The sequence below is a fragment of the Neopelma chrysocephalum genome, unplaced genomic scaffold (assembly GCF_003984885.1).
Source record: "Neopelma chrysocephalum unplaced genomic scaffold, ASM398488v2 Primary Assembly neopelma1_97034, whole genome shotgun sequence".
Classification (NCBI taxonomy): Eukaryota; Metazoa; Chordata; class Aves; order Passeriformes; family Pipridae; genus Neopelma; species Neopelma chrysocephalum.
In genome coordinates this window covers 3,084,319-3,107,504 of record NW_020925676.1, presented here as the reverse complement: position 1 = coordinate 3,107,504, position 23,186 = coordinate 3,084,319, and the positions used below count along the sequence as shown (strand labels likewise).

At 44.0% G+C, this 23,186-nt stretch overlaps 2 protein-coding genes and 1 long non-coding RNA gene across 24 annotated transcripts in view; 2 read left to right on the top strand and 1 right to left on the bottom strand.

The window, feature by feature from the left end:
- TMEM246 (transmembrane protein 246) overlaps positions 1-4,940 on the top strand; it is a 21,993-nt gene extending 17,053 nt beyond the window's left edge. For 17 of the 18 annotated variants that reach the window (XM_027671121.1, XM_027671119.1, XM_027671109.1 and 14 more), the window contains one exon: positions 2,962-4,940. In XM_027671121.1, the coding sequence (XP_027526922.1) occupies positions 3,091-4,278 (1,188 nt within the window). In that variant the 5' untranslated portion in view covers positions 2,962-3,090 and the 3' untranslated portion in view covers positions 4,279-4,940. Of the gene's footprint in view, positions 1-1,352; positions 1,899-2,961 lie in introns of those variants that run through there. The other variant, XM_027671127.1, reaches the window with a different exon arrangement.
- Positions 1-17,545, bottom strand: part of LOC113961093 — a 22,378-nt gene extending 4,833 nt beyond the window's left edge. Inside the window, exons 1-6 of one of the 2 annotated variants that reach the window (XR_003532195.1) lie at positions 17,442-17,545; positions 11,574-11,685; positions 10,898-11,082; positions 9,810-9,913; positions 6,781-8,197; positions 5,170-5,291 (exon numbers count right to left, since the gene is read on the bottom strand). This is a non-coding gene — a long non-coding RNA (uncharacterized LOC113961093). Of the gene's footprint in view, positions 1-5,119; positions 5,292-6,780; positions 8,198-9,809; positions 9,914-10,897; positions 11,083-11,573; positions 11,686-17,441 lie in introns of those variants that run through there. The other variant, XR_003532194.1, reaches the window with a different exon arrangement.
- On the top strand, positions 13,341-23,186 carry ALDOB (aldolase, fructose-bisphosphate B). Of its 4 annotated transcripts, XM_027671130.1 has the most exons (10): positions 13,356-13,468; positions 19,413-19,421; positions 19,648-19,769; positions 20,053-20,264; positions 20,780-20,834; positions 20,987-21,147; positions 21,347-21,430; positions 21,903-22,077; positions 22,216-22,415; positions 22,671-23,186. In XM_027671130.1, the coding sequence occupies exons 3-10, from the start codon at positions 19,658-19,660 to the stop codon at positions 22,764-22,766; spliced, it is 1,095 nt and encodes a 364-aa protein (XP_027526931.1). In that variant the 5' UTR covers positions 13,356-13,468; positions 19,413-19,421; positions 19,648-19,657; the 3' UTR covers positions 22,767-23,186. The 4 variants fall into 4 exon arrangements, with proteins under 4 accessions (XP_027526929.1, XP_027526932.1, XP_027526930.1 ...); XM_027671128.1 differs by lacking the exon at positions 19,413-19,421 and having other exon boundaries at positions 13,341-13,468; XM_027671129.1 differs by lacking the exon at positions 19,413-19,421 and having other exon boundaries at positions 13,352-13,472.

Here is a 23,186-nt window from a genome sequence, read left to right as displayed (position 1 = left end):
GCTTGGTTTTTGCACGAATTGCAAAAATTTCACCTGATTTAATATGCTTCTGACAATTTTTAACCTCTGTGGTTATTTCACAGCCCAGGGAAAACAGCCTTTTCCTCTGCGAACACACTAAGAGTGTGGCAGTCAGTGTGACTGCAAACAGCCCAGGCAGCAGAGGAAGACTGAAAGAGTTCCAGAAGTGTGTGTGTGATTGTTGTTTTCCTTGAGGCTCTCTGAGTTGCAGAACCAGGATAAGAGCTCTGAGATCCTGAGTTCAGTTACTGATGAGGTGAAGCCAGGGTTAAATCATAAATGCTTGTGACTGTGACTGGCTTCCAGTCCCCTTTTCCAGGGGCAACTACTTTCTTGTGTGAAGCAGGAGATACCTCCAGAGAGGGTGATGCTCCCCTGCACCACCTCACCCACCCTGTCCTGAGCCAGGAGCTGGGACACCAGCAGATGGAGTCCCAGCACCACTTTCCCAACAGGAAGGGTGGGTGGAGAAGGGACTGTTGAGCTTCAGACTCTGTGTGAGTTCCCCTGCGGGGGCCTGGGAGTCACCTTCAGGTGAGCCTCACCCTTAAACAACACGGGCTGCAGAAGAGCAGGACCTCAGGTGAAAATCTGTTTGATTCATCTCATGGGGCTGCAGCTCCCCCAGTTCTGCTGGCCACCAGGGAAGACAGGACACCCTTTTTTCCCTCTTTAGTAGAAGATGGTATGAGGGAAGGAGGCCTCCTTGAGTGGTTTGGGTTAGAAGGAACCTTAAAGACCAGCTAGTTCTAAGTCCTCCAGTGAGGGATGCCACTCACTAGACCAGGTTGCTCGGAGAATTATTAATTAAAAAACACTCAAAGAATTATTAATGTATATTCATATATTCAGTGTATATCCCAAGAGCTCACTGCTGGCTCACAGTTTTTTTTATCTCAGATCTTCGGCATAGCTGGCAGGTGGAAAGTAAACTTCTTTACTCCCGAAAACTAAACTACCTTGTGGCTTTTCTTCATCTCCTTTTCCCACTGTGGTCCTCACTTCCACTTTTGGAGTCTGCTTCAGATACAGCGCCCACAGTGATGCTCATATCAAGAGGAGACTTAGCAGTACGCCAGTGTGAGTTGTAGCGCAGTACACCAGTGTGAGTTGTTGAATATGATTCTGCATTTGTGTGTTTCCTTAATGCTTGTGACAGGTTAGCTGGAAAGCCTAGGACTTTGGATGAATAAATGGATTTAAATGCCAGGTCTTTGCATCTGATAGATTTCAGGTCTTCATGTCCTGAATCTTCATGACTTGGATTTCACAGCTGAAAGGCAGCCATCACCTTTAAGGCCTTTACGAGGTCCACTGGTACAATGCAATGCAGTGTCTGTGAAACAGGATTGTTTCACAATTGTTTCAAAAAGAAAAAAAAAAGTTATATGGGTGCAGATTCTCATGCATCAACATGTAAATTTGTTATCCCTATTTAATTACTCTAAATCTTTTCTTGAATCATAAGAGAGCACAACAGTGACACTACAGTCTATTTAAGGATGCCTATTCTCTATCAAATATTTGGAATAACTCCTGTATATTTTCCATTAATCTTGTTAAAAGGCCTTTCATAGAATGTTGTCACATTCCCATATGGCAATAGGAAAAGGTTCTCTGAATCATAAAACCAGCAAATCTGTCACTGCAGTAACGAAGGCAGTTTTGAAGTTCCCCCAGTCAGATCCTGATCTGTCTCCTCTAAGTCATTTCTTGTACAAGATCCATTTTTCTGAGACAGAAGAGAAAAGCCACGATTTCTTTCTACGCACCCAACATTGCTTAAGCTCCTTCAGATGACAGCGCAGAGGAGAACAAAGAGTAGCATTTTGGTCTAGGAGCACCACTTGATGATCAGAACTTGCTGAAGGCAGAAGGTAAAAGTCGGAGAAGCTCTCCACTGAAGACCAGTGCACTCAGTCAGCTCAGTGGGGGGGGTATGGATAACTCAGTTCAGAAGGAGAGGGAATAGGAAATTAAAGGGAGAATGAAACAGCAGATTAAAAAGGGAGATTAGTGGCACAACAGAATTCATCTGAACAGCCTAATTACCCTGATTTTGTGTAAGCTTCTGACAGCCAGGCTGTGAGGTGTTCATGGCAGCCAGAGAAGCAGAACAGAAAAGCCAAATGTGGCAAACTCTAACTTTTGCAAAGGTGGATGTTTATTTAAAGTGTGTATCTGTACAAAAAAATTTATATATTTAAATAAGAGGATTATACTTTTAAATAGCAAACTTTTAAATAAGAAATGTGAGTCAATGGCTCAGTTGCAACATCTTGCTGTGCCCGTGTATTTCACAGGGTGTAGCAAGGAGGAGACATCTGAAAGAGACAGACAGGCACACAGGCACACACATTACACTTAGCATGTACATGGGCCCTTGGTGACGTAAATTGGTATCTTTGTTATCTGGCTTCACACTCTAGGGAGGAATGTGAAAAAGCAGGTGCTTGGAAGTGTGTGAGCAACAGAAGGGAAGCATTTGTCATTCCAGAGAGGTAAAAGTTTGTCTCTCAAATACATGCTAGGCTAAGACACAAGGGGTTTGGCTGTGGTTCTTGGCTGTAACACAAATCTTACTGTGTCACTGTGTCCAGAAAGTGGTATCTAAGTTCTCTGCCTTTAACAGGAAAGGATTTCCACACATCCTCCATTCACATCTGTTGTTATGTGTTTGAAGCACAGTAACAAACACAACAAAGTCCTATCGAGCTAAGTTGGATCAGAGCTCCTATGTGATGAAAAGGCCTTAGGGACACTTTGCTGGAAACTGTTTGGCTCATCTATCCTAAACCTTCCAGGACTGTTCTGTGATGCCCTCACCACAAGGAACTCCTAAAGGGCCATATATTTTGGCTTACTCAGTGACTAACCCCCTGCTTTCCATTTTCTCTGTCAGTTCCTATTTCGGTAACCATCATTTTTCTTCCTTTCTAGGCTTGGACAACTTGTGCAGGTTTGGCAGCCACTGCCCCAGTGATACCTTGCTATCCAGGGAGGAGCATGCACTGGAACTGAAGGATTGAGGGACGAACAGCACAGGAGTGCCCTCCTTCTGCAGCAGTTATGTTACACCAGGCCTGGCAGCTCTGTGGGAGGTGGTGCCGCTGGTCCAGCTCTGTTGTCCATCTTATCATGCTGACTGTGATGACGTTCGGGGTGGTTGCCCCTTTGATTTGCCACCGGCTCCTCCACTCCTATTTCTATTTGCGGCGCTGGCACCTGAACCCTATGAGCCAGGAGTTCCTGGAGCACAACCAACAGGAGGGACAGGATGCCCTCCATTACTTCGAGAAGATGCAGATACCAAATGCCTCTGAGGCCTCTGGCAGTGATGCCTTCCAGCCCTTGCTGCTGATCACCATAATCACTGTGCAGAGGCGGTATGATTTCCACTATGTCCTGCAAGTGGCCTCCCGCTTCCACCGCCTCCTCCAGGAATGTGGTGCACGCTGCCGGAGCCACCGTGTGCTCCTCTGCAACGTGGAGTCAGACCCCAGTAGCCATCAGGATGTCAGGTTGCTGAGCAGCTTCTTTCCTATGGTCAGTCGTGACAGAACTGGAGAGAACCCTGACTCCAGAGTGAACCAGTTTGAGAAGGAGAAGCAGGACTATGTCTTCTGCCTTGAGCAGTCCCTGTTATCATACAACCCACAGTACATCCTTGTAGTGGAAGATGATGCTGTGCCAGAGAAGGAGATATTCTCTGTCCTGCAGCACCTCTTCTTGGCCCGGTTCTCCAAACCATACCTCAGAGATGCTCTCTACTTCAAGCTGTACCATCCTGAGCGGCTCCAGCGCTACTTCAACCCGGAGCCCATGAGGATCCTGGAGTGGTTGGGCCTGGGCATGTTGCTGGGGCCGGTGCTGAGCTGTGTGTACTCATGGGCACTGAGGCGGCCTAGCCCCAGCTGGCTGCTCATGCTGTTCTTTGCTCTGTACAGCATGGCCCTGTCGGAGCTGGTGGGGCGGCACTACCTGCTGGAGCTGCGCCGCCTGCACCCCGCGCTCTACAACGTGGTGCCAGTCACTGAGTGCTGCACCCCAGCTATGCTCTTCCCGGCTCCCTCTGCCCAGCGTGCCTTAGGTTACCTGCAGGGGCTGCACTGCCGGCAGGGATTTGCTAAGGACACTGCCCTCTACTCCCTGCTGTGGGCCAAGGGGGAGAACGCCTATGTGGTGGAACCCAACCTGGTCCGGCATGTGGGAATGTATTCCAGCCTCCGGCTGAACAGCAACCCGAAGCTGCTGTGATCTGTGCATGCCTTTCCAGACACAAAAGCCAGGGAACTTGCCACTGGGCAGAAGGGGAAATGTGCAAACTGGGATATTGTGCTGCTTGCACCGGGCTTCCTGTGCCTCCAAGTGGACAAAGAATAACTCTCTTTAAAAAAAACAAAACACAAGGGTCCTTGAAAAAATAAACTTATATACATATAGACCCTATTTAGTATATACCATGCACCACCTGGGAGGGGAGTGGATGATCCCAGCAGAAGGTGTGGGTTGCCTACTCTCCTTAACTGTTCTTAAAGAAAAGCTCTCACACCAACACACACAGCTATCCTGCCTACTCTCTTGTACACTGATTACAAAATTTGCCTTAGGGCAACAGAAATGTAGGACAAAGTGAATGTTTTAAATTTAAGCTAATGAGGAAGGAAGGGCCTTACTTCCTCATCCTTACTAAGGTCTGATCTCTGACCTCTGTCTGTTTCAAAGCTGTGGTTTTGAGCAGACCCTTCAAAAGCAGAAGTGGTTTACGGGAACTTCCCCACAAATTCTGTCTGGATACTTAAAGTTTTATGAAGCCTCTATTAGTTACTGTTTCCCCCTGCAGATCCTATCTGCGCCTCCACCCTTCCCATTCTTTTTGCTCAGACCAGACGCTCTTAAAAATAAAGCCTCTGCTGCTCTGTTAATTGTCAACTCTGAGGGTAGGAATAGGAAAACAGAATCACATCCATTGGTGTTGCACAGACGGGTCACAAATGCACATTTTCATTGATACACAACAGATGTTAATACACATCACAGGATTGATTCCTGTGCTGGTTGGTATCACCACTAGTTGTAGTGAATCTAGCTCATTAAAAGAGGTCTTATCAGTCACTGATTGAACTTAGGTATTCAAGATTAATTTACCTTGCCTTCCTACCAGCACAGAGGCAAATGAAAGATTAGATCAGGTGCCGCTGTTGTGCAGGATCCTTGTTCATATTGGAGCTGTAATTCCCATCTCGGTCTGAGTGGTTCATTCACTGCTCCTGGCAGGAAGCAAAACACCTGTTATCTGTTATCATCTCTTCACAAACACAGGCACCAATAGCACAGCACATCAAGGGGCCACTCTAATAGTGACCCATTAACTTAGTGTGCCCTGGTTGTTAGGCATTTGGATAGGTACTTTGTACCAGGGAGGTGGGCACAGTTAAATACAAAACCATGCAAGTGACAAAAGATCTCATACAGATCGAAAACAGGCAAAAAGTGTGTATATCTAATGAAAAGCCCACCTTGGCTATTGTGGGCTTTGAATCAAATTCCACTTATATGTGGAATTTGGTTGAACTGTTTTTAAAACCTCATTCCTAGCTTTAGAGTGAACCACAGACAATATTTTTGTTCAGTTTAGTTGTTTGGGGTTTTTTATTTTGGTGATGGAAGAGCTCTGCTTTGAATTTTCTTCCCGCAGGTCTCTCCTAGGTGATTAATGCCTTAACAGGTCTGGTTATAAGTGTGAAAGACTTAAAACTCCTGAGAAATGGAACCAAAGAAAATATCAAACCTTCATCTGTCAGGACACTGTGGGTACCAGTTACACAACACAAACACATGGTGCAGGTTAGCAGAGAAACGGCATCAGAGCAGTGCTTTGCTCTCCCAGTAATCAGATGGAATACTTTTAGGACAGTTTTGGAAATCAGAGGTAAGTAAAAACTGCTGGTGGGTTCCATGTCATTCCAAAGGCAAAGCACCTCTCCTGCCAGAGGACGCTGGAAAAATGGCACAGGCAAAATTCCCAGCTGCTGAAAACCCCAAGGATACCAAGGCAGATGGGCAAACCTCTTCTCAGGCTTTACACGGGGTCAGGATGACAGGATTTGAGTGTTGTCGTGTATTTATTTCACTAAGTGCCTGCATATGTAACTTGTTTCTGCATCTTCAGCTTTGAATGTTTCACTGCTGACACTCTTTTTCTCTTCACTCTTTTATATCTATCTATATATATATCAGGACAGTGCCCTGTTTTTTTCATGAGGGCCCATTCATATTCATTCTTGCAAAGAAGATCTCACATTAATGTACAATAAATGGGTCAGGGAATGAAAAAAGGAGGAGAGAAAAGAAAGAAGGATATCTTAGAAAAGAAACCAATGAACGATATACAGTTACTAAATGTTTTGATATGTATTTTGATATCCATTTGTCTCAAAAGTTATTTTCCTTGTTTGTCCGGTAGTACTTTGTCATCCCAAAAGTCCAGGGGAGGTCAATAATTTCACTGAGCCCCAGAGCTGAAAATTGAGAACATGAATTTGAGGCATCCCTTCTAAACAAGAAGGCAATTTTCAAGTCACAGGAGATGAGAGAAGTTGACTGGGAGACCAAACAATATGCAGAGGGCCTGGGGCTTGAACTTGCAAGTGTGAGAGTTTCAGATAAACCAGTTGAGAACAAACTCCTTTGCACAAGGAGCAGGTTAATAAATTCTTTATGTCCTTCTGGAATGATTTTCTTAAGTGCACAACTCACCTTCACAACAGAGGCACTGTTTTTACTGAGCCTGCTGGGAGCTGTTTCTGAGTTACTGGTGCTTGGGCAGTGCCACCCTGCCAGTGGGGCATCTCAGGCAGGGGCTCCTGCTGCCTTTGACCTATCACAGGTAGAATGATTTTTGTTCCTCTTTTCTGTGCCACAAGTCAGAGAAGTGTACATCACCTTCAGAACAGAAAATGGGAGGTTACTGTGAATTCTTAATTCCTGTTGGATTTTGTTCTGCAGTTCAGGCGAAAAATGCAGTTTCAAACACACAAAAGCCTTTTCCCTCTCTTTTCTACCAGGGGAGAGTGGAGCTGAGTTGCTGTATCACGGGCTATATAAGTTCAAGGCTTAGCATTAGCTCTTTGAAATGTGGCCTTAAGATTTTGGTTTCATTCACTTTAAAACAGACTTAGTGACTGTTTTTTAAACCAACAGTGTCATTTTTCTTGGGTGTTGGTTCATTCCCAATAGTTTGGAGACTGCTTTTGAACACAGCAACTACTGCTTGCACAAGAAGATTCTTTCTTGATGGGCCAGCAGCAGGACTCAAGGCTTTATTGTCCAAGACAAGTTATTAAATTAGACCAAAACTGCATTTGTTTCCAAGACATGTCCAATATAAGCATGATTCTGGCAGAACACAGGACATAAAATTACAGGTCTCTATTAGATTAGAAGCTCAAGAGAATTTTCTAGCTGCATTGGGAATCAATGTCTTAGTGAGAAGACACTGCATTTGAAAAGAGAAGGGAAAAACCTTCCTTCCACTGGTGAGGAGCTGTGAATCACTAGATAGGGTATTTCAACACCAATTTGTCTGGATGCAGGCTAAATTTTTTTCTTTTTTTTTTAAATAGTTATTTACAAGCAAACTTTCAACAAAATAAACAACCTTTCTAGTAAAACTCTGTTGTCTCTTCTTTCTGTTTGTATTCCTGACTGGCAGATCCATCTTTCTTTACCGAATTTGACAAAGAAAGATACTTCCATGTTCATGCATCTGCACAGATGTAATAATTTTGATTCTACAGCCACACAGGTTGAAAAGGACCTACGAAGGTCCATGGTCCAATTCCACACTCAAAGCAAGACTTATTAGAGCAGAGTCCTCATGCTCTTCTCCGATCAAGTACTGAGGTATTTTAACAGGGACTTGAGATAAATCGAGCTCTGAGTGCTGGAATTTAACCTTAGCTTACATTTGTATGGACAGGGTACATATTTCACAAAATAAGAAAGGTAATTTTCTGTGGGAGACAGTTGTAGCTACAAAGGCATTGGCAGTTTCCCTCCCAAAGGCAGAGTTTTGTTTTGTGTTATTTCCACACCAGCTTTGCATACATCGTATCCAAATTCAGCAGATGGCAGGCCCAACATGTGGTTCTGAATAATCTTCAGTAAAACACATCTGCGAAAAATGTAGAGAGAATTAGGTACTCTATGGTCTGTGCTTTCTCACTACATGTGTCTCTGTGCTGAAGAAACTTCATTCCCACAGAGTATCTGTCCTCTGGGAGAATCCACCCCATCAGCCACTTTATCCATGCACTTACAGGCCAAGCAACATCAACGTCCCTTTCCACGACTTTGTTCTTCATGGCAAGCTATGAATGCCACTTTTGCAGCTGTATAACAACAGTGATTTTAAAATGTTGATGATGAAGAATAAGACTTATATTTTATTGCCTTGTTACATAAACCTCTGGACAGCTGTGCCTACCTTCTCTTTGAATTTCTGTCACAGTATCCAGTGTTCCTGTAGCGGTGCAGAAACCACATCTACCATGGTCTTTTCAGCAGGTTGATCCATTTCAGACATCTGTTGGGGTTTGTGTTTTGCAAACTGTATGTTAATATTAACATGCAGCACCTGATTGTGCTTTTTTGGGGGGACTATGTGCTGACTAGAGAAACAGGTAATAAACAGTTAAGTGTCTTCTTCTGCAGAAGCCAGTTGTTTGCCTACTTACTTTTTCAAAAACAAAAGTCAACAGAAAAGCACAGAGACCAGTGTCATCACAGCACTTACCTTCATGTCCTGTTACAGGTGGTTTGCACAGCCCTGAAATGTTGCCTCAGGCAGCCTGATATAAAGTCGTATCATGGTTTGCTATGCTCACTATTGAAATTATTACAAAGATTTGGGTTCTGATAACAGTGATGTTGTGTGCTTGCCTATTTTTCATTCCAAGTCATGGTGTTCATTGCAGCCCAGCTTTAAGTTGCACAGAACAAAGAGCAAAGCAAACCCTCCCTTGTTCAATCCCCTTGGTGGACTCTGTGGGCATGATTCTGTTTTGCCCAACAACCCCATATGCCCATGATGTTCATGTCTGTGGAGCCAAAAATACAGGGGAATTTTTTTCAGAGGGGTTAATAGCCAGGCTCTCCACATTGGGGGTGAAGGCTATAGGCGAGTGGGGAAAACAAACTACTTAATAAACAATACCTCTGATTAGATAGGGATGAACAAGCTGGACTTTGAGATGGTTGAGCAAGACTGCAGAGTACAGAAAACAGGAAACATCCAGCACAGTGTGGAGAGGTGGGCAGGAGACAGACTCAGCTTGGATTAGACTTTAACCCCATCACGCAAGCAGCAACCTCTTGGGGTCACAGAGCCAGGTGTTTTTCATGTGGATGCATATGATTCTTGGACATGCTTCCAACTCCCACTGTTTTTTTCCATTCCATTTCAATACCTTTTACAGGTCTGACCACATCTAAAAGTGTTGATAAGGTTAAATAGTATTTCATTTACAGAGGGAAGCTTTAAGCTTTTCATTTTTCTCTTGGTGACCATGTCATCTCTGAAATTGCTTCATCCATTTCTTTCATCGTTCTTTCTCAGGCATACTACAGTTTGCCTCTCTTCACATTTGCCTATTATTTGGTTTTAAAATGCTTGTTAATTTGAGTAATTAAACGCAAAAACAGTATCAGAATTATTCTGGTAGAACCAGACAGAAAAAAACACGATCTCCAATCTAGAAGAATATGAGCAATTCAAAACTTTTTACCTGTTGCCTTTAAACCAGATTTTCCATTGATTTTAATGTACTTTATCCAGCAAGACTTCACTCAAAATTTCAGTGCAGAACTGGCAGATCTTTTGACAGCAAGGCTGGATGTAAAAAGGACAGCAATTAAATTAACTTCTACTATGAAAACCTGGTACTTGCATTGTCAAACTCCAGAAAGCAAACCAACAAATTAAGACCTAAGTAATAAACCAAGCCATCTGTGAATACAGTTTTTGGTATTCTTTAACGTTTTAAATGCATACTTCTGTCAACTTTCGTATGGTGATTTCATATGGAAAAGTCAACACCAGCAAAATTTCCAAGTCATTCAAACAGGAAATACACTTATGTTCTGCCATAGTTGTGAGAGAAAATGCCAGACATTTGTGTTTTAACTTTAGCAGTCTCTTTTATACCTAACTACTATTTTCTGTTTCCATGCTATAAAAGGCACAACAATGAACATTTAAGCTCTTACTAGGTATGCGTCTTGTTTGCAGTGATGTTTCAAACAGATTTGAGCAAGCTGTAAAGTTTTTTATATTGCAAGGCTGTTTATATCAGCTTTCTCATGAACACGTAAAAAAGCTCTAATCTGTGCAGAAACCCCTCAATCACTGTATTTTGTTAGGTATGTGTTTAAATAATCAATTCTCAGACATCCAAAACTCTTAAGAAACAGTAATCCTTTCTCTATTAAAAGATTACACTCTTCACAAGAAAAGTGCATCAGCAATCACTGCATTAGTCTGTAAAATTATTTTTAAGAATACAAAAAACCTGAGAGTAGTTGTTCTGTAGAGCAACTGATATGCCTTCCCATTGTCCCTGTCCTTATCCTCAGCCTGGGATCTTTGTAGTAGATCCTCCTTCCCGTGCCAGAGGCAGAGGGGGATCAGGAACCCCAAGGATGTGTAGAAGACATGGTCCTTCCTCTGAAACTGAACTCCCACTGACAACCCTGCAAACTGCAAAAGACAAACCCAAGGTACCATCACAATGGATGGCAACACAAACAGCAATGGATGCTACAAAATGTATTTGTTTCACACTATTAAGGAGCCACTTTGTCACAAAGTGGTTACCTGGACCCCTCAACATTTGTCTGCATGGCATCTGTCTCTTTTTGCCTCTTGTTTTCTTGCTGTTCATGCCCACAAATCCAGTCTCTGTTCCCATAATGTCTGGGTATAGCCCCCTCTACTCACACCAGCAGACAGCCTCTGTCCGGCCACAGCCCTAGAGCTGCACCACCTTAGTCTGAAAAAGGCTTAAGCAGAAAAAGAAGCCATTAAAAAAATCAGTTGAGTCACTGGAAAGGTGAGTGAACTGGCAATACTGAGTTCAATCACTAACTCACACAGGTTTGCAACTTGGATAATACACCAATTTTTTCACAGAATGATTATTGCAGGCAATGATTTGTACTTTTTATGGGCCAGGTTAGTTGTTTGGTTAAATGCAAGTACGCTGCATTCCCCTCACGATGCAAGCTTATTCCTCTTATCATTTAAGGATCCACAATACCACTATAACCTAATTTTTTGAGCTACAAATATTGTATGATTACTTATGATGAAAGTATGTACTCTTTTCCATTTTAATATCACTGCAATTTCTGGTCAGTGTCATGGGTCTGCATGCTAACAGGACCAAACCCTACAGTGACATCATCCAGCATAATTCGTCATTCCATGTTCTTGCCTGAAAAGGCTCCCATTCCTAAACTAAGTGGAAAAGTTAACCATCATGTCCACTCACCTTTTTATCTCCTCACTCCTCAAAATCTCTGCTAGGACCTGTAATCCTAGTGCTTGGAGTGCTGAGTGTTGGCTCAGAAGGTCTAGAAAAGCACATATCAGTAATTATCCACCTGGAAAAAACATATATATACTTCTGAAAGAGATAAGAATGCAAAGTGGGCTGCAGGAGATTGTCTAAAGTGGTTTCTAAATGTCAGACACTGATTTTTTTTTCAAGAAGACTCCCACAGATTTTCTCTAATAGGCTGTCAGACCATATCACAGATGACACCGGGAAAGAAACACTTCCAAGAACTTTCCTCCTGTGACACTTTCTACCAAACCAGGAGCGACAGGACTCAAACTCTGATTTTTTTCTGTGGACCAATATGACACCTTCTTGGTCTCAAGAGGGTCTTAGATACTGTATTTCATTAAAAATATTTTAATCTATATTGGATGCCTCTGTTGTGGTGGAGAAGCTTTAGTACATCATGGGGTTTGTCTTTCTGCTAGGATGGGAGAAATGAAATGTAAAGTAAACACTGTAAAGCAGGGAAGGCTTTATGTCCATGTTGTATGGCACAGCACTCTTCAGCAAAAAAGTATGGATTAGGAAGGACAACATTAAAGAAAACAAAGGAACACAAGCACAAGGCCTTCAGCTGGACTGCATTCTCAGCTTTTTCACTTTATGCTGACTGTCATAAAGTGCTACTGCTGGCAGCATGCAAGTTGCTGAGATTGCCTGCAAGTCCAGTAAAGGCTAAAGGTGTCACTGCATGAGCCAAACAAACTGAGAAACTACGTCATTCCCCAGGCAAACACTGGGTCTTTGTGGTAAAAATGTGCCAATGTCCAAGGTTGCTGTGTTGTTGCTGAGGGTATGATGTTTGCATAACAGTCCCTGCGCTGCTCTTCCCCCAGGAAAACTGACCTGCAATATGGAATGTGGAGGGAGAGAATAAAACAAATAATCAACCTCCCTGGGTTTGGGGAATAGCTGTAGCATGGTTTCGTGTAAACTGGAGTGCTGATACACTGTTTATACAGCATCAGTATTTTTCACAGAAAAATTTTGCTAAGCAACTGAGAAGTTTGTATGTCATTGCCATGTGGGTGGGTGTTTCAATGGGATTTTGGTGGAAAATTTGGCTTGCAGTTGTGTACCTCAATGTGGGCATATTTTGTCTGATGACCATCATTCTGTCTGATGACCATCATTTTGTCTGATGACTGGGTACAGAACATCAGAACTTGCTGTTTTATTAACCCTGATGCTGTAGCATCACATTTTGCCTTTCCACATACTAACTGGAAAAGGAAAATATGTTTCCACGCTAAATTTTCCAGTGAGGAAGAGCAGTGTAACACTTACGAAGCCACTGAAACGATACCAACTCATGCCAATTAAAGATCTGTTGCATTGTTTCCGTATTTTGTTTTCTACTTGTCCTTCCTGCACTGTGTAGTTTCCTAAGTATAAGCTTTCAAAAGATCTAAACCTAAACACAAAGCTATGCCCAGGATCCCTGTAAACAATTTCCATGGTTCCTCTTGCACTTCTTTTTGGTCTGTTTTAGGAGGAGGAGGAATAATTTGAAATAACTGGAAAACACCTCCATTTCAGTACATGGTAAATGGCCTTATATATATACAGGGGAGGGAAAAGGGAAGGAACAGCAGGAGAATGACCAGGTCCCATTGGAGGTGTGTGGTGGTGGTCTGATAGCCAACGACAGACCTTGAGCAGACACCTCCCCAGTCAGCCTGGGAGGGAGGAGGGACAGTGAAGGAGAGGGGGTGGGAGCTGTCAAGAATTTTATAAAAGTTAGTGATTAGAAGGACTGGGTATCTTCGCCTGCAAACACCTCACCAGAAGCTTGTAGCAGCAGAGGCACTACCTACAAAAAAGTAAGTATAATAATTTGGTTTCTAAACTGTAAAGGTGGTATGTATATCAGCAGCTGAGACCTGGCATGTTTATCTACACTGGGCTTGGAAAGTTGTTTTGATGTTGTTTTTATTTTTTTGTTCCAGGAACAGCTTGTAAGAATTAAGCACTCAGCCATTCTGCAGTGGTCTTCCAAAGTGACCTATTTGTTGCTAACACTGGCTTTCTAACTTAGCTTAGTCACTCAGAACTCCTGGAATAAGTGAATCCTTAGTGTAAGGGGACTAGAGCAATATCATACCTGCATTGCTTTCTGTTGCTTTGTTTTGTATCTGGTTTATGCTTGTGGCGTACCCAAATTTATGTTTTGCAAGGAGAATAGAGAATGACTGCAAAAGGCAGCTGGTCCTGACAGGCACCAATGCTGACAGAAGTGTAATTATGTTGTGTTCGTTGTGCAGCTTCTTCTGAAGCAATAGTGCAGTAGTCTGGATAAGATCCTTTGGCAGGGGAGTGTAGGATGGTCTGCAGTGCAGGAAAACAAAACCTGCTCTTGCATTAGGCTGTAACCTCTCCAGCTGTGAACAGACAGCTTCAGAAAATTGCTCAGCCAATTAAAATCTTCACTGAGTCTGTGATCCTCCATCACATTCTCAACATGTGCCTAGAACCCAAAACTATTTTTAGCCCACCTGAAACCCTCACCACCGCTTCCCCCAGGCAAGACTGGAATTCTCATGCAAGTCTGACATCATTTTATTACCTTCTCTGAGAAGAGCCCAGCCCTGAAATGGGGGGACATTTGCTCAGAGCTTGAGTATAGCTCTGAGGCTAACATGGGAGTCAGGACAGGAGATAGGATGTTGAACCATGGTCCCTAGACAGAACTTGAAGATGGTAAAAAAGAATTCACCGAAGAGAGCAAAAAACAACCAGGCAATTTACCATCAAATATGCCCCAAAGGACCTATCAAGATGGTGAAATAAGTATGTCAATCAAAAACATCTGTCCCTTTTTCTAGGTGACAGAAGTCTGAGTATCTCTTTTTGTCCCTTACCCTTGAGACTTTTTAGAACCCAGAAATGAAATTTTGCTATACTAAAACCATCACTGTCAATGCAAAGATGATGGGGGAAACATCCTGTTCTTTCCTCAGAGCTCCTTCCTACATACAGGAGGCACCACTTCCACCTTGACTCCTGAAGCAGGTACTCACAGAGAGTCACAGGGTAATTCAGGATGAAAGGGACACCAGAAGGTCTGCAATCCCACCACCTCCTGCCCAAAGTAGGGGTAGGCATGAGGTGAGACCACGGTGCTCAGGGCTTTATTCAGATGTGCCTTGGCAACCTTCAAGGATGGAGACACCACAGCCTCTTTTTCAATCTGCTCCATTGCTTGGCTGTCCTAACAGTGAAAAATTTTTCTTCATATCCAGTCCAAATCTCTCTAGTTTCAGCTTATGCCTGTTGTCTCTCACTGTCCCTGCACATGCCACTGTGAAGAGCCTGGCTCCACCTGTGCAATCACCACTCTGTAGGTGCTGGGGACTGCTGAGAGGTCCACCTGAAGCCATCGCTGTCTGAGGCTGAACTGGACCCATCTCTGCAGACTTCTCCTCACAGAGCAAGTGCTGCAGCCCCCAACCCTCTTGGTGGCATGTGTTGAACTGACTTGCTTCATTTTGTCATGTCTTTCCTGTACTGCAGGGACCCAACACTGGAGGCAGTACCCAAGTGTAATCTAAAGAGTGCCGAGCCAGGGGTGATAACCCCTGTCCTCCTCTGGGCTGGACTCCTGCTCACACAGGATGCTTGGGTCCTTGTTGCTGGCCCCCTGTTCAGCTCAGTGACTGACACGGCCCTGGGCCATCCCCAAAGAGCTGTTCCCCCATCCCACTAGTCCTGGCGGGATCGCTGCCAGGGCTCTGTCCCCCAGGCAGTGACTGGACATTTGTCCTGACTGGACTTCATGAAGCTCCTGTTGGCCTCTTCCTTCCTCCGTCCAGGTTCCTCTGGATGGCTACCCATCAAACAAGTGTATCCACTAGTCCTGTCAGCATCTGCAGGTTGGATAAGGATGTGCTCTCTGAGCAGGATGGGGCCAGGCTTGCCCAGCAACTCATACCCACCTGTTTTCACAGTGCCCAAGTAACCAGACTTACTGAGAACAGCTCTTTAATGGAGGTCCACAGAGAAGTGAGGCCAGTAACTTGATTTATCCACTGCAATGAGAATACAAGGTGCCTAACCCATTACCTGTCTGTCTCTCCCAAGCATACAAGTGTAAAAGAGGAGTAAATCCAGTCAGGTCAACATGTGCCTACATGAAACAGGCTAAACTTTTGAATACTCTTCATTCTCCCTATCAACTGTATCTATCCATTTATATGTTCCACATCTGCTTCTTCAAACCCTGCTCCTTGGAAGCAGAGTCCTTTGTGTGCAGAGTTTGTATTGCTGACTGTCAGAGATGGAGACACCACAGCCTCTGTCTTTATTAGTAATTGATCAGGAAAAGCTACATGCATGAGATACAAACTGTAGTTTGAGAGTTTGGTCCTGCACCTTTGGAACCAATTTTATAAGAGATTGCAATGAAGAGACCCAAGAAAAAAACTTACAGATTCTGATCCAACCTTTCCCATCTGCAAACCAGGACTCAGGTGAGGTTTTATGTAAGATTAAAAGATGTCACTTGAACTTTTTGGATAAAAAAGACACCAATGGAGTATTAATGTTTCTAAGATGACCAGAAGTAAAATGTAACATTGTTCCTTCTGCTTTTTGTCTTGACTGTGCTCTTTAGGTGTCAATATTATCAGGATACAGTGCTTGTGCTGATATCCATGAAGATACTTCCTGTCCTCTTTTATGGTAGCTGAGAAAAGCATGAGATTTCATGAGTAAATATTTACTTTTACAACTGTTCTGTCCCCTTTCCCCTACCCTCACCTCCTGCTGGCCACAAGCTGGGGGCTGAACAAAACTTTGATTGCTTAATGAGCTGCTGGAACCTGACAAACACTCCAGGTAGCCACAAAACTGGTTTGTTTTTTATTAGGTTCTGTTTTGTTTTGTTTTGCATTCTGCATAGTTTTACTGTTTTGTGTTTTTTTTTCTTCTAATTTTAAAAAAAGTTATGTAAGCAGTTACTACAAAGAGAATGCATTGTATTAAAGCAATGTAAAATCAACATGAAATCACTTGAGCTTCTGACACTTAGCCCACAGCCTAAAATGGGTAAATAAAAACAAAAATTCTTCAAAAACTTTAGTGGTGTGACAACTCCCATGTATTGTTACTGAGATCACAGCTCATTTGAGCTTTTTTCTTCCTGGAAAAGTTGACAAATTAAACAGATAAATAAGGCAAATAGACAAATTTATTCTTGGAAGACTGAAATGAGCTGTGCAGCTCTGGCAGCCTGGGCACAACTCTTTTTCCTCAGGACCTGTGAGGTGACATATCCAGCTCTTTAAGGGGAGATGTTAATGTTTTCTGAGGATGTGCTGGGAGCTTGCTCTTTACAGGGTAGCTGTATGAAACGTTACTGAAGTGTAAGGCTTCTCCACTCCCCTTTAAATGCTCAGAGCAGGACCTTACAGCAGAGACACCCTTTTTGAATCCAACCATGAAGATCCTCAGAAATTATGCTCCTCATGAAAGAATCACAGCAAAACAAAATCCTAAATCAAGGGGACTTGAACATTCTGCACCTTATTATTAGGTTTACAATTGCTGTTTTGCTCTCATTTCTCCACCATTTCAGCTAGAAACATTGTGCCTTTTATTCATCCTTGTAGCTCAGAAGGGTAGCTGGGAACCACTCACCAAGGCCTTAAAGATAATTTTGGGGAGACTTTTGGCACAATTCCACCTACTCCTTCACACTCAATGAGATCCTTGCATAGAAACTGGAACTAATCTGCTGTCTTCCAATTCATCCTTGTGGAACTACACTGTATGGTTTCAGTTTCTCAGAGTACTCACTTGGAGCAGCATTATTTGCTGAAAGCTTGTATTTCTGTACTTCTGTGCTTTGCAGGCTGGCTTTGAGTGATAATTATCTCTTTGTTATCTTTAGGCAAACACTGGAAATAAGTAAGAGAGAGCAGACATTAGTCTCACTGTTTATTGCATTGCTGGAAAGAAAGCGTGCCCACAATAACATGACTAGACCAACTGGTGGTCTTCCAGTTCAGGTACAGGGATTAAAGATTACCTGGATACACCTCCTGGTGCTGCAGCACAGCTCCAAACTGCAACTCTAAAATCCCACCCCTGCTTTAGAGATTCATTAACTTTGACCTTGGACAAGATAATACTTTTGCCAGGTCACAATTTTCCAGTCTTTTCCACAGATACTGTGAACCACTGGAGTGATTCCTCATCATTTGCAAAACCACTTATTTAACAGTACAGTGGTTTTACCTGAAGTGCTCACCACCCAACTATTACAGTAATCATAACAACAAGCCAATTTCCTCTTTGAGACATATCTGAGACAGACAGCAGGTGAATGATAAGGAGGGTTATAGGTGAACTGAAGTAGCTATGCAGCATAAACCACAACTTTTCAAGTTCTTCTGTGGGGGCTGAACAGGCTGAGAGCTGGGAGTGATGGAGCAGCTGTCAGCACAGTAGAAGGATGCTTCCCAGAGCTCTGGGCACAGCCAGATACACAGAGGGGCTCAGCTGAGCCTGCTTCTGCAGGAACACAGCAAGAAGGCATTTCAGCCCTTGGGGAGGGAGGGAACTCTCCCTCATTTGACACAGTCTTCATCATGCACTCCTTCAACTCCCCTCTAAACCTGGAATGACTCACCTTTGATAGGAAAAATTCTGGTCTAAGCTCACAAAAAGGTAAAGACATCTGGACACTGCATCTGGCTGGCCTGTACTGGCAGACAATGCCATTTGAATCTGCATGATAACATTTCCAAAGTACCTTCAGCTATGAATCAGAGACATGGATTTGTAGCTGCCACCTTACTTGTGATGGCATGGTTTCCAGAAAATGTTGGCACAATTTGACATGCTGTACAGAACTCTGTACCCTATCATGAGTAGCAGACATTGTTTATCGTTTCTCTCGATTCTGCCCTTCAGCAGGAAGAACAAGGCAAGGATTCCCTGGCAACATGGCATCTGTGTGCAGGGAAAGAGGAAGTAGGACTTGGCTGCCTAATGCTTATATAGGGAGAAATATGTGCTGGCCATCTCTGTTGAAATGGGAAATGGCATGTTCTCACTCATCTCTCAGGCTGACTTTGGGAGTAGAAAACGCAGACATTGTCCAGAGCCCTGCCCTTTTGGAGGAAAACTTGATATTGGTGATCTTTTGTACTACTGGTGATCTTTTTGTTTTTAATTAATCACCTTGTGGATTTAGCACCCACTGACAAAAACATGAGTGTTGCTTTAGCTATCACATATAATAAATTGAAGGAAGAGAGTCTTTCTGTTTTGGGCTCACAGGCTTATACACACAGAAAAGTAACTTGGACTATTTAGATGATACCAGAAAGTGTAATTTAATGGCATATAATCAAAACTTTATTAAGACCAAGAATTTTGTCATATTTAGACAGAATTTGGGATTTCAGATGCTGGGTATCTGCAGCTGGTAAGCCTCTGCCACAGCTGAAAAGATAGAAAAGAGGGGTGAATCCTGCTAAGCCCCTACATCTTCTATAGAGGAAGCAATTAACTGCAGTTCTGAAAGCAGCCGTGGCGAGGAGAAATACAAAGCAAAGCAGGAAAGTGATGATGGAAAGTCAATTACTGACTACACAGGACAGAAAATGGGAGAAGGGACAATGTTAGGAAATGTGTAAAGTAAGCAGTAGAATAATTGGGATTCTATTGATGGGAACCAAGAAGTGTCCAGAGTCAGCAGTTTGCATACCTGTTACTTGGTGCATGTTTTTATTACAGACTGACCTTCCTTTATTCTCTGAGCAAATCCAGGTAAAATGCAGAGTCTTTCCCACTTTGGCTATGGAAAGGTGTGGCAGGATGTGGCTCCCACACTTCTCTCTTCTGGTTTTGCCAGATACACCAAGCCAAGAAGAACTGAAATGTATTTCTGGGCATATGCTTATGATAACAGGGACTAGACAAGCACCAAGAGCCCTCCAGTGGGGTCTCTGATTTGCAATCTCCTCCAGCTGGTAACAGTAATTCTCTTTCACAGATAAGTCAACATGACCCACCAGTTCCCAGCGCTGACTCCAGAGCAGAAGAAAGCTCTTTCAGACACTGCTCAGCGGATTGTGGCTTCAGGAAAGGGGATCCTAGCTGCAGATGAATCAGTGGGTTAGTTCTGCTTATCAATCAGTTAGCGGCATCCAAGAATTTTTCCTTGTAATTTTGCTGCATGTTTGAAACCAGTGAAGTAAATGAAAGACCCTTAAAAACTGAGCAGTTGTCTGAGCAGAAATAGCCAGTCTGGGCTGCAGCTGTGACAACAAAAGCTTACAAACTATGGGTTGGGAAGGGAAGCTCTAAATCAAGATACAGTTCCTTACTACACACTGGGACCAGGAGGAGGCCAGCCAAGCCTGAATCCTCTTGGTCTGGCCATTGTCCACCTCACTAGGTACCATGGGGAACAGGCTGCAGAGGATCAATGTGGAGAACACAGAGGAGAACCGCCGAGCTTTTAGAGAGATCCTCTTCTCTTCAGACACTTCCATCAACCAGAGCATTGGGGGAGTCATCCTCTTCCACGAGACTCTCTACCAGAAAGACAGCAGTGGAAAGCCATTCCCAGCACTCATCAAGGAAAAAGGCATTGTGGTGGGAATAAAGGTAAGTATCTGTATTGGCCTGACCGGCATCATAACCCAAACCCCATTTCCAGAGAAAATTTATATATGGAGCTGCACTCTCTCCTGAAAAACACCTTTTTTTTGGTATGTAGTTTGTTTTAAAATCACTAGAAGATCTCAGCCACCATTCTCTGCGTTGCTTTTGAGCACATTTGCATTAGACACAGGAACTTTTCATACACCAGCTCCCATTTACTCGCCATTCACTACAAATAAGTCCCTTCATGCAGTAACCTAAATCCAGTTCTTTCTGCATCTAACAGAGCTTTCAAGCCATTCTCTTCTGCCATCTACACACTGCCCCTTCCTCTGATCCAGCTCACTCCTTTTCTTCCCCTTTGCTCCAGCATTTCCCTCCTTTGCATCCTGAGGATGTTCAGCCCCACACTTTACTCACAGTCAGCCTGCAAAGGCAGACTAGCCATGGGTAAGAAGATAAGGAGGAGACTTATTCCCATTTCTCTGTAACCCTTCCTCTTTTTCTGATCTCCACAGCTGGATAAAGGCACAGCACCTCTAGCAGGAACAAATGGAGAAACCACCATCCAAGGTAAGGAGAGATCTAAGGAGCCTAAGCTACAACCTGTGCAGCAAAAGCCATGTGGTGACTCCCCTGAGGCGCAGCCTTGGCTGGTGTCAAGGCACTAGTCAGAGCTCTGAGCTGAAGAACAGCTCTCAGAGGAGCTCTGTTCCCCCCTGCAGGGCTGGATGGGCTGGCTGAGCGCTGTGCTCAGTACAAGAAGGACGGTGCTGACTTTGCCAAGTGGCGTGCCGTGCTCAAGATCACCAGCACAACACCCTCCCAGCTCGCCATCCAGGAGAATGCCAACACCTTGGCACGCTATGCCAGCATCTGTCAGCAGGTACCTGCCCTCCAGCAACCTGAGGTGCTGCTGCCCCTTCTTACTGTTCTCTGTGATGACACACTAGAAAGGAGGATCTCTGTGAGGGTTTGTAGAAGGACAAGGAAGAAGGACAGCACGGGAGGAAGAAATACCACCAAACAACAAGAACAGTTTTTCTTCCATAGCCCTAAAGATTTCCCTGTCTTCCTTTTCTTAGCATGGCTTGGTGCCCATCGTGGAGCCAGAAATCCTGCCTGATGGAGACCATGATCTCCAGCGCTGCCAGTATGTCACAGAAAAGGTAAGGGATTCCTCCCCTTCACAAATCAGCAGCTAAACTTTGTGCAGTTTGTGCTCACAGAGCTGAAAGAGATTTGACCAAAAAGGGACTTTATAACTGCACCACAAATATGAGCTGCTTACAGACAACTAACGAGTTAATAGCACATGCAAGAGTATAATCCATGCTTTTGGACTTCCACTCAGACTGATGATATAAGCATCCTCAATCTCAAAAAAGATGGATCAGGAGCAAAACCAAGTACTTCAGTTTCAGTACCTCAGTTTGCAGGGACAAATCTAGTAAATATGAAGAGTGGTATGGTCATCTAAAAAGCAGTGGTATCTTCACAACTGCAAACCCTGAGATAAATTACACATGAGAAAGCAGAATCCCATTTGATCTTGTTACATTCCTAAAGAATAAACTGTCCTGCAGCTGGCTGAGGTAAAGGCTTGAGCAGAGGTCTGTATTCAATCCCCCTGTTTTCCAGGTTCTGGCTGCCGTCTACAAGGCACTGAATGATCACCACGTGTACCTGGAAGGGACTCTGCTGAAACCCAACATGGTCACAGCCGGGCATTCCTGCTCCAAGAAGTACACCCCTCAGGATATCGCCATGGCAACTGTCACTACCCTCCTCCGTACCGTTCCTGCCGCTGTTCCCGGTGATTCCTGACTCATTCCTATGTCTCCATTCCCACTGTCACTCTTGCTGGCCCTGCTCCTACCTCTGGTGTGCAAAGCTCAGGGGTTGAGATGGCTGGAGTGGTCCATTTCTAAGCCTCCAAACCTCCTCCTTGCAGGGATCTGCTTCCTGTCTGGAGGCCAGAGCGAAGAGGAGGCTTCTGTCAACCTGAATGCCATGAACCAGTCCCCTCTGCCTAAGCCTTGGAAACTGACCTTTTCCTACGGGAGGGCCCTGCAGGCCTCTGCCCTGGCTGCATGGCTAGGCAAAACCGAGAACAAGAAGGCAGCACAGGAGGCCTTCCGCAAGCGGGCGCAGGTATGAGGCTTTCTCCCCCCCCGCACCAGGAAGAGCTGATCCGTGAAGGGAGACCTGCTGTCACCTTCAAAAGACTACCCTTGATCCCTCTCCTCCTGGTGCTTCACATTCACCAGGGGTGTTACTCTATTGTTTCTGCCTTGGTTAATTGCTTGGTTATTTCTTACTTGGTTACTCCCACTGGTTACTCTTTGCACACCTGCTGTTCTTATGCCACGCTTACCGTTTTCCCCCTCCTTTTGCTTTCTTTTTCAGATTAACAGTTTGGCTTGCAGGGGACAGTATGTCCTATCTGGGAAGACTGACACAGCTGCCACGCAGTCACTTTTCACTGCCAGCTACACCTACTGAAAGTGCAGGAGCCTTCCTTCCTCCTGTCCCTTCTCAGAAGGTGGAAGGTGTTCAGAAATGAAAGAAAAATGTAGAAATCTAATTTCCCTTTACCCTACACCAAGCTGGAGATAAAATGGATAAGCTTTCTCTCCACCCTTCACTCCCACAATTTACCAAGGGGATATTCTTGTTTCGTTTGCACATTCCAAGGAAAGGGAATTCTTTCCGAACAGCAAACAACAGCTGCCAATGAGTTATGAACCCACTCTCCTCCCCAGTCTGAAACTCAGTCCCTGGAATAATAGGCAGATTAAGTAGTTCCCTGGCAATTCAAACACACACACCTTGCCTATTACCACATTTTGCAGCCAAAATCTTGAATTATAAAACCTGACTCTGTATTCAATCATGGCAATAAAACAGTAATTGAAAAGCTAA

Excerpts from the sequence above, each read along its gene's own strand:
- ALDOB (XM_027671128.1), top strand. The coding sequence starts at position 19,658 with ATGACCCACCAGTTCCCAGCGCTGACTCCAGAGCAGAAGAAAGCTCTT. Across the intron at positions 20,835-20,986 it reads TGGAGAAACCACCATCCAAG|GGCTGGATGGGCTGGCTGAG; the intron begins GTAAGGAGAGAT and ends TCCCCCCTGCAG. Across the intron at positions 22,078-22,215 it reads CGTTCCTGCCGCTGTTCCCG|GGATCTGCTTCCTGTCTGGA; the intron begins GTGATTCCTGAC and ends TCCTCCTTGCAG.